The sequence below is a fragment of the Otolemur garnettii genome, unplaced genomic scaffold (genome assembly GCF_000181295.1).
Source record: "Otolemur garnettii isolate 467f Iridium unplaced genomic scaffold, OtoGar3 scaffold00003, whole genome shotgun sequence".
Classification (NCBI taxonomy): Eukaryota; Metazoa; Chordata; class Mammalia; order Primates; family Galagidae; genus Otolemur; species Otolemur garnettii.
The window spans coordinates 2506598-2517103 of record NW_003852398.1 but is presented as its reverse complement, the minus strand read 5'-3'; the positions used below and the strand labels follow the sequence as shown (position 1 = coordinate 2517103).

The 10506-nt window shown below is 46.4% G+C and overlaps 1 protein-coding gene across 1 annotated transcript; it reads left to right on the top strand.

Annotated features, from left to right (window-relative positions):
• The first annotated feature begins 1935 nt into the window (after window positions 1–1935).
• MSX2 (msh homeobox 2) lies at window positions 1936–7970 on the top strand. The gene is made up of 2 exons (XM_003781927.1): window positions 1936–2441; window positions 6305–7970. The coding sequence occupies exons 1-2, from the start codon at window positions 2063–2065 to the stop codon at window positions 6727–6729; spliced, it is 804 nt and encodes a 267-aa protein (XP_003781975.1). The 5' UTR covers window positions 1936–2062; the 3' UTR covers window positions 6730–7970.
• The last annotated feature ends 2536 nt before the right edge of the window (window positions 7971–10506 follow it).

Genomic DNA, 10506 nt, shown 5'->3' with positions numbered 1-10506 from the left:
CCAACTGAAAGTTGAACCCTTTTGTACACATTGGCAGCTGAGGGCTAAACGAATTTCAGAGTTGCTTCCAAAATATATAGCCTGGACCTTGCCTTGTACATCTAGAAGGCACAGAACTTAATCTGGATTTACCTGTATTGTATTTGAGATGCATATCACATCAACTATCACTAGGTATGACTCAAGGGGAAAATGCATACATCTTCAGATAGCTTCCATAGTTTTTTTTTTTTTTTTTTAACTTTCTCTATGCTGCCAGTTGGCTTAAAAAAAAAAAAAGTATGGGTTTCTTGGGGTGGGAGATCCAGAGGTTTAAGAAGACTGTATTTAGGATATATTTACTTTTTTACCTTTTCAGAACCACATCAAACTGAATTAACTGGCCAGTGCTGACCCGTTTTTTATCATCCAAGATTCAGATACTACTTTTTCCAGTTCTCCCGTGCCAGTGCAGTTTCAATCCAGGCAAAGGATTGTGCTGTAGGAAATGTAGTCCACCAGAGAGGTTCTCTGGAAAGAGTTTAAGGATCTATAGGTCTAGGGGTCAAGTTTTTAATACTCTTGAACTGTGTGTTGGAGGGGGCCCTCCAAGCTTTGGTCATTTAAATAATTAAAAACAAGGTCCAGTGCTCTGGGGAATGTTTAGCAAGCATCTGCTGTAGGCAAGGAGGTCCTGAGCTGGGCAACTTCCTATTTATCTCATCCCTCTCCAGATAATCGCCCGATGTAGGAAAAAGCAGCTGAAGCCTGGAAAGAGTTTGTTTGAAGCCACTTTTCAAGAGAAGGCCCAGCGTCTTGTGGATCTGCGGAGAGATCGAGGCCTCTGCGACTGGAATTTCGCTCTCTCCTTTCCCGGGCTGAGACAGCCATCTCTGAGGCTTAAGGACATAATTACCGAGGGTATAATTTGGAGTGAGGTGGGGATATTTATGCTCCTTAAAAAAACCAGGGGCAATGAATAAAAATGTGCTTCCCCTAAAGGTACTGCAGGCCTGGGGTATGCAAACTTGGAATCCGGTATTTCTGAGATTTGCAAAGTGAGAGAGGCACTAGATGTTATCTATCTGCGACTTTTCCTCCCTCTTCATCACCCTCCAAGGCAAACTCTGGCATCCAAACACACATGACAAACACAGGTTCAAACAAATTCAGGAACACATATTCGCACTGACTTAAAAAAAAAAAAAAGGGATCTGAATCTCGCCCAGAAAGGCAGTTCTAGGGAAAAGAAATCATGACAGATTTGAAATTTGTGAAAGTGGGAAGGCTCTGTTTTCAAGAGGAAAGGATGGTGACAATTGGTTTAAATTCTCCACTCAAAACTGTTTGGGACAGAGCAGGAACTAACCACTTCTGAGGCTCACTCTCGGCCCTCTTTTTTTTTTTTTGCGGGGGGGACGAGTTATAACAGAATGCCGTTAAGCGATTGCCGCTGGCAGGGTAGTCTTCTAAGCGCCACGTACTTATTATTTCCTTTAACAGGGATGCTAGCGCATGTTTTTTAGTGCGAACTCCTACAATTGCAAAGTGAGCTCAAACTTGGCGCATAGTAGAGCTTCAAAAATGTTTCTGCAATGCTATTTCAGATTTTAAGACGTATTCTGGCGGGGTGGGGTACTGGGATGTGCATGGGGTACCTTTTATAAAGAGGGGTCAAAAAAAAAAGAAGAAGAAGAAATGGGATTCGGAGAACTTCCTCTTTAAATAATCGACCTTAATTACGTCTTGGGCTTTTCAGTTTCGGCGTGATTATAACCCTTGAGGGATCGCCTAATAACAACTCTGCTGACTGCTCCTGTAATTAACTCCTAATTTATTTCAAACAGGAAAAAAAAAAAAAAAAAACCTCAGTCTCTTCTGGAGGAGCCAATTGGAGACGAGCGACTTTGGCGTCAGCGACCTATCCGGCGCGGATTGGCTGAGCCGAGTCTCCCACTTCCCCTTGGAGGAAAGGCTCGGCTCTCAGCGCGCCCCTCCCGTTCTCCCCCCCAAAAAGTTGGAGTCGCCGCAGCTGGGTTGCCAGCGGAGTCGCGCGCCGGGAGCTACGTAGGGCAGAGAAGTCATGGCTTCTCCGTCCCAAGGCAATGACCTGTTTTCATCCGATGAGGAGGGCCCGGCGATGGTGGCTGGGCCGGGCCCCGGGCCTGGGGTGGCAGAGGGGGGCGCCGAGGAGCGTCGCGTCAAGGTCTCCAGCCTACCCTTCAGCGTGGAGGCGCTCATGTCGGACAAGAAGCCGCCCAAGGAGCCGTCGCCGCTGCCGGCCGAAAGCGCCTCGGCCGCGGCCACCCTGCGGCCACTGCTGCTCCCCGGACACGGCGCCCGGGAAGCGCACAGCCCTGGGCCGCTGGTCAAGCCCTTTGAGACCGCTTCAGTTAAGTCGGAAAATTCAGAAGATGGAGCGGCATGGATGCAGGAACCCGGCAGATATTCACCGCCGCCAAGTGAGTGCGCGCCGGGGCTGGGACAAGGGATACTGGAGGAAGCTGGGGGCGGGTATTCCTCGCTGCGGGTACCGAGAGCCTTTCTGCATGTGCTGTACGCCCGGGAAAGGAAGCCTAGCAATTTGTGACCCCCTCGATACTCGGAGCTCAGCGCGTCGTCCGCATCCAAGACTCCCTTTGGGTAACGTCTGCGCTGTGTGTGTCCGAGATCCCTCGCTATACCAAGTGTTCAACACAAGTGCGAACTCGGTGGTTCTTGAAGAGCGAACCCCAGTTGTGTTTACGGGGTCACCATTCAGTTGTCTGTTCCCACCGCTCTCCTGCGCTCCGACCACTTAGCTTCTTAGACGATCCACAGGGGTTTCTGTCTAGGGAGCAAGGAGGGATCCACTTTCAGTGAGCATTGGCATGGGTGCCAGACTCAAGGCGGGCGCCTTACCTACTTTCAAAACTCAAATTCCTGCGAGGTGCGCCCCCATTTTAAAGATGAGTTAACTGGCCTTAATCAGACATTGAGTAGAAATCATTTTCTTTCGTGGGTTCCGCAGGGGTACAAGCCGGATCCCACGAAGTGAGGGTGGCACAGACCAACGCGGGGAAGAAATGTCTCCCGGTTGTCCCCTCGCCTTTTTGACGAAGTTCTGAGTTTCGCTGGGAGCGGGCTGGGGCCAGACGCTCTCGGGCTCTCTGCTGGGCTTATAGAAATAATTAACAGTATTTAATTAGGGCTTGAGAGTTTAAAAGTCATAATCATTAGTTCATCAGATCCAGATCCTTGCTAGAATCCCCAAGTGTGGGCAGAGGCTGGGGACCTGTGGCTACTGTCTTTTCCAGACGTGAATGCTGAGGACTGCACTTGCTTGTCCCAGGTCACCAAAAACCGCAAAATTAGTCGCAGGGACCTGGTGCCCAAGCCCTGTCCCTCCTCTGTTAGGTACCTTTTGGCCACCTTTTCTTTCTCTCTTGGGAGACACTGAAGTTCACACTTGTACCTCACAAGTGAGGCCTCAATAATTTCTCTTCCCCTTCAGGCATCTATTTGGTTAGACCCAGGTCCTTTTATCATTTAAAGAAGTTATTCCCTATAGCTTTTTTTACTTTTCCCTCTTGGCCTTTAAGATTTCTCTACCCGGTCTCTCCTCCATCGTCTACCCTGACCCTTTCTCCATTTCCATCATTCAGCTGTCAAAACTCAAGATGCACAATATTGTGTGAACAAAACCAGGCCATATACCCAGGCGTCAGTATCCCATTTGGCAGTCTCTCTCCGCCCTATTACAAAAAGGGCCAAACGATTAAGGACTCAAAGAATTCAAACTCTGGTTTGTGCAGTGCTTTACAGCACTTTTCACCATATTATCTTATCTGATCACCTGTTAGGGCAGGAGCCTCCTCTTGTTAACAGATGAGAATGTTCCAGAGTTCAGAGGAACTGGCAGTTTGGGCTTGACTAAAAAAAAAAAAAAAAAGCTCAGAAACAGAATGATTACCTACCAGGTGGAAGACCCCAGGTCTGGGCAATTTTAAAATTTAGTAGTGGGGACCATACTGAGATGAGAGTTCATATTGCTTACCCATTTCATTGGCTGTGAGAAAGGAAACTCAGAAACATTAAGAGACTTAATTTGTTTGACAAATATTGAGTCTTTGTAGATTCCTAAGCCTGGGGCAGTGCCCAGTGGGATATCATTGATATAGGCCTTAATGGAGTAGTCCAGTCTAGAAGTCAGAAATCCCTGCATCCTTAAACCTGGAGGTCTGGGAGGAGTTTACCACTAGCCCTGTCAACCTGCCCTGCACTCTAGCTTTCCTGCTTTTGGTATGGTAACCTTGGGCCCTGGATGTGACCATTCTTTGAAAAGAACTACAGGATCTTAGAAAAGGTTTCATTTTAAAACATAAAGAAAAAGTTGTTTGTGCTTTAGGCCTAGAGGTGGTGGTGGTGGGAGCCCTTGGTTGGAGCAGTGGGTCCCGGGAACACGAAGCAAGGAGCCTGGGGCTGGTCTTGTTATTTGGAGGAAGTAGGATAAATGTTATTTTGCTTTGTATAATCGCATCCTTCCTCTGGCTGGTTTAAAATGGGGGGAGGGAGTGTTGGGGAGATTGGGGAGTGGTGCCCAGGGAGGAAGCCTCCTAGCTTCATGGCTTTGAGACACATTTGATCCTTGGTGCCTTGATTTCATGATTCAAATACAACCTGAAGGAACAGCTGGAGTTACCCTGCTCAGGCGCAGACATGCTTCAAACTTCCAGGTAGAGTCAGCAGCAAGTGTATACATTAGAAGCTTACTATCTGAACTGAGACACCTGGGTCCTACCGAGAGCCAGGTCAAGTTTGGAAAGGGTGAGAATTCTTCAGAGTCTCCACCAGTGTTGTTAATTTGTAAATTAAGTAGACTTTCTCTCTGGCTTACTTAAGAATTAGCACATTCAAAAGCATAGATTTTTAGGGTCATTTCTTCCCCAGCTCTCTCCCACATTTCTTTTATTTGATTGATTACAGAACCTGCTACCTTTTTATTTTTCAGTAAGTGAAGTGATGGCTAATAATGTGACACCAGGACAAATCCATCTCCTGCTAGAAACGGAGGCTCAGTTGGGACTTGTGCTGTGTCACCCTAAAGTATGCAGTGTAAACTCTTTCTTGGGCCATCAAAGTAACTAAACAAGAAATGTGACATTCTCCGATGAGTGCATTGGAGTTAATGCTGTGGCTACATTTGGAAAATTAGCGTAGCTCATAAAAGCCAAGCGCAGAAAACTAATTGTTTAGCATTCAATCACCACAGCTCTACCCTCCTCCCACCATCCTGGAGGAAAACAAGGAACCACAAGGATGCCCTGTCCTATGATTTGCTGTAATTGAATCCATTTTAAATATGGAGTCTGGAGGCTTTTGGTATACCTTTATTTTGCTTGTTATTCTCCACTTCTAAATTCTGTTGACAAACTAATCATTTACACATTCACCCTAAACCATGGAATGGGTAAAGAGATGACTAAAATGTCATCGCGTCACGTGCTTTCAATTCACAGGCAGCATAATTTCTCTTGACATTTACATTTATGGGGGAGCTAATTTTTCCCTTCGTCTTAGTAAAGTTTATATTACAGAAGCACCGGGCCAAGAAACTTATCCCACATCCAGATCTTTAAAATGATGTTCGGGTTTTATAATCTGTAGACTGGATAGAATGACAGCTGTGTGGTTGTTTACTGCATGGGACTGCCCCCAAGTCCAAAGATGCTATTAATTTACCACAGACCTTATCTGCATGATTATCCTTCATACATATTCTGACACAATCCAGTTTTTTCTAGTTCAGAGAGAGGACTAAGGGAAACAGCTATTCACAATGCTAAGACTCTTTTCATTTTCCTTCTCCTTTGTGATTATTTCAGCATCCAAGGATGGTGAGGATAATCCTGACCCCAGCCTCCTATTTCAGACAAGAGAAATTCAACTCAAGAAAGATAGCTTTATTTTTCTAAGAGAATACTTTACTCCCTTGACTTGTGACTTATGTTCTGTTATTTCTAATGTTGTTTTTCATATAAAAAGTTCTGTTATATCATTAGATTCCCCAATTTTTGTGAAAAGACTCATTTTTAAACATAAAGCAACTTATTTGTTTAAATAGGATCCTTTTCCATTCCTGCCTTCCCCCAAACACATATGGTTTTGACAAGTACTTTTTTTGAAGGATAAAGATATATCCATGTGTGAATATATGTATACATATAAGTAACACCCCCTCCCTTTTTTAAAGCTAAGTGATTTCAATTGAGAAGGAAGGCCTGTGGACCAACCTGGAGAGAATACCCCTTTCTTTTGCTAATCTATTTCCCTCTCTGTTCTCTAGGACATATGAGCCCTACTACCTGCACCCTGAGAAAACACAAGACCAATCGGAAGCCACGTACACCCTTTACCACGTCTCAGCTCCTTGCTCTGGAGCGCAAGTTCCGCCAGAAACAGTACCTCTCCATTGCAGAGCGTGCAGAGTTCTCCAGCTCTCTGAACCTCACAGAGACCCAGGTCAAAATCTGGTTCCAGAACCGACGGGCCAAGGCAAAAAGACTGCAGGAGGCCGAACTGGAAAAGCTGAAAATGGCTGCGAAACCAATGCTGCCCTCCGGCTTCAGTCTCCCTTTCCCCATCAGCTCACCCCTGCAGGCAGCATCCATATATGGAGCATCCTACCCTTTCCATAGACCTGTGCTTCCCATCCCGCCCGTCGGACTCTATGCCACGCCAGTCGGATATGGCATGTACCACCTGTCCTAAGGAAGACCAGATCCATAGACTCCACGATGGATGTTTGTTTCAAAGGGTTCCCTCTCCCTCTCCAAGAAGGCAACACCAGCCCAGTACTCCTGCTCTGCAAACCCTGCATGAATCACCCTAAGCGGCTAGGCGGACAGGGCCACACAACATAGTTGAAATTTGTGCTTTAGGTGGAGGCACTGAGCCCTGTTTGCTTGGTGTAATCATCCAGATGTCCCCAACTCCTTTCACAAAGATTGGCTCTGATGGTTTTTATATATAAATATATATAATAAAATATAATACATTTTTATACAGCACATGTAAAAATTCAAATTATTTTGAAAAGTGAAATTTATATATCTATATATACTTTTTCTATATATCATCTCTGTTTAAGTCCATAATATTTTCTTAAAGGGGGAGACAAATTGTTTGTAAAATTTGTTAAACTTTGGCAATTTTGATAATTGTTAGACACAATGCACATAGAAAGTATTAGATATGGAGACATTCTTCAATGTGAAGGGAACACATCACACTTTTGCATTATTTTCATTAAAAGAAATGTTACTAGATACTACCAAATTTGGCCTTATTCACCCCTCCCCCCTCATTGTTGAACTTTTGCCTTTTTTTTTTTTCCTGCTAAAATCAGTAATGGGGATGAGAAGAATCCAGAGAATGCCTGGGGCAAGGTGAAAATGGGAAAACTTCCTAATTCTTCTCAAGGCTGTTAACTTCATTTCAGATAATTGGAGGGTGAAAAGTTAAAGCCCATTGGGAGGAATTGATGGTTTCTGTGAAATACTAGGTATGTTCATCCTTACACATAGCAATGGTGGTTGGGGGTACGGGTAGTAATTTTCTTCTTCAAAGAGAGTATCTTGTAACTGTTACCTGTGTGCTAAATATTCTCGAACAATTAATAGATCCAGAAAGAAAAAAAAAATGCTTTCTCTGTGTGTGTACCTATTGTATGTGCTAAACTTATTAGAAAAATTTGTACTTTTTAACATGTTGGGGGCAGAGGGTAAAACCATGTTTTGACTTGCTTAAAATGGTGTTGTCAAACAGCCCATTTAGCTCCCTGGCATTTCACTTCCTATCCATCTGTCCCCTCCCTCCAATATACTTTTATCCCTTTGAAAGGGTGCCTTGTACAATTTTATATATTTTATTGAAGAGTTATTTCTTATCTCATTCTGAATTAAATTAAACATTTGTTTTATTGCAGTAAAGTTTGTTTAAAATCAAAATTATTTTTAGAATTTCTCTCTTAGCTGGATATAGGTCCAAAATGCCACCCAGATGGGGTGGGGAGGTCTGGTTTTTCTTCTTATTTTTTATTACTTAAATGTAAATCAAGAGTTGTAGCCAGATTCAAGCTTTGTTGAGGATGGGGTTGGTGGTGGTGGCGGCAAGGAGTCATTTGAAATAATACTGAAGTACTTAGCAATGTTCCCTCTGGTAGCTTGTGTTACTCATGGAAAAGAGGTGGAGTTACTGTTAGCAATTTTTCAGTAAAACTACAGCCAAACATGAGTTTACAAATGAGGCAGAGAGTTTGGCCAGAATCTAAGTAGTTTGTAGATGATCAAGGGACGATCTTGAACACGAAATCTCCCAGTTACCAAAACAGCAAACTTGAAGGTAAGAATGCCAAGGGAGAAATCTCCCAGTTACCAAAACAGCAAACTTGAAGGTAAGAATGCTAAGGGAGATGGCAACTAAATGGCCCTTCTTGGGGGGGTGGGGTGGTTAGAGGGGATGTGGATGCATGCTGCTGTTTCTGCAGTGTGTCAAATCGCAATGCGTTCATCATTCCTATATCCTTCAGAGGACGTGGACCCTGGAACAAACATTTCATGTTTGAAAGGGAAAGTCCTCCTTGCTCCTAGTCATCTCTGGGTGGAAACTGGATACAAGACGCTGGTCAGCCTTGCATTTGGAGGTATCACCAATAAAATAGCGTTGGGTGGGGAGATGGAGAAAATCTAAAACTCAGACTTCTGTTTCACAAATAAATCCTCAGTGGCTCCTGGTGTTACCTCCTTGAGGTCTATTTTCGGATGGGAAGCCCCAGGGACCCTGGGAACAGAGGCAGAAGGGAAGCAAACGACTTGCTGCCCAAGCGCCGGCACATTGGCACCTGGCGTCTGTTGGATCGGTGCTTCCTCTCCCGCGTTTTCACTGTGCCTGCACGCACTTTGGAGGTGAGCACCAGAAACTCCATTTGCCCGCGGGTCGGGGGCTGCCAGGGTTCGGGCATCCTGTACAAGAAGTTTCACAACTTTAGCACAGAGTGTGACCCAAGCCAAAGGGTCTACTTAAGTTGAAGGCTGATTTCTTCCTGCTTGGTCGTGCGACCCAAACCTACCCAAAGATACTTCTCTGCCACCGGCCTGGACCTTTTAGGCTCCAGCCCCAACTCTTAATCCCCTTCCGAAATCCAGCCATATTCCAGCCATATTCACTGAACCGAGGCATTTCCCAAAGGCCAAAGCCCTTCCCGGTTTCGTCATCCGCCGCCAAGTTGGGTCCCTAATTAGCCTGTCCACCGAGCTTCCTTCCCGGCGCCGCTCGGACACCGCAGCCTCGGGCGATCTCAAGCCGAGTGGAAGCATTCAGAGATGTGAGTTCAGGGTTAAGGTTCCATTTGCCCCAGGGAGGAGGAGGTCGCGATTCAGAATGCGGGTTCGGAGAATCCGGGCTGCGTCCTGCGCAGCTGGCGGGTAGACCGGTCTCTGGTCAACTCCGCACCATCCCCATTGCCTCAGTTGCCTAAACAACTTCAGGAAAAGCGTTGCTTAGGCTCAAATTCGCACCCGAAGCTACAAGGTGGATGAGGTGAGGACCAAGCCAGAGGTCCAGGGCGCCACGCTGTCACCATACTCTGAAGCTCCCTCTGTGCCTCCTGCCTGAAGTTAAATTTCGGCAGGCACCGCAGTCTGGTCCAGGCTGCGGTCAAGCTTGGTCGGGCAAGCAGGGAGTTTTGTTTCAGAGGCTAGATTGACAACCTGTGGAGGCAGAAGGACCTTCACTCACCAAGAACTCGCTCAGCCCTGCGCTGGAAGCCAAAGTTGCCAGCCTGCAGGCTTTGGACATCCTTGCGTCAGCTGTCAGAAGCCTGGCACACCAATTCACTCACCCTTCTCTACGTTCAATGCTTTCTTCCCAAACTCTTTTAGGGAGATGGCTCTGCTTTTTGGAAAGAAGGAACAAAAGCAGGGGAAATCACATTTTTTGAGCCCCTTGTAGAATGCAGAAGCAGGCATTTCGTTGCACGTGTTTTCATTTAGTTGTCACACACCTTTTGGAGAGGTATTACTGATGTCATTTATAGCTGAGGACACTGAGGCACGGAGAGGTGGCTCACTAAGGTCAGAGAGCTGTGTGCAGCGGCAGAGGACTCCAGGCCTAAGTGTGAGCTGAGTAGGTGGGCATCAGCATTGGCAAAAGTAGGCCCAGCCGGGGCTGTCTCAGAAATGATGCAGCTGCCTGGGGAACCCTCAGGTCCCCACCCAGACCCTGTGAGCACAGGTCTTTCTCTGGCCCCCGTTCCCTACCCCGAATTTCCGTGAGGGGTTTCTGGCTGAGGGTTTCAGCTCCTGCTTGCGTTGGACCTCAAGCTCAACCCAAGCCCCCTCCCCTCCTCCTCCCCTTTCCCTCCCAACCCTGCCTCCTGGACCCCGGCGACGCAGGGGGGTGGCGGTGGTGGGAGGGGGGCAGGGCAGCAGGAGGTAGGCAGCGAAGGCTGGGCTGAGAGCGCTCACTGGTGAAACGTCTGCTTGACCC

What these genes read in the sequence shown, in the direction of transcription:
- MSX2 (XM_003781927.1), top strand. Translation starts at nt 2,063, where the DNA reads ATGGCTTCTCCGTCCCAAGGCAATGACCTGTTTTCATCCGATGAGGAG. An exon ending in CAGATATTCACCGCCGCCAA is followed by an intron (nt 2,442 to 6,304) that starts GTGAGTGCGCGC and finishes TCTGTTCTCTAG; the next exon opens with GACATATGAGCCCTACTACC.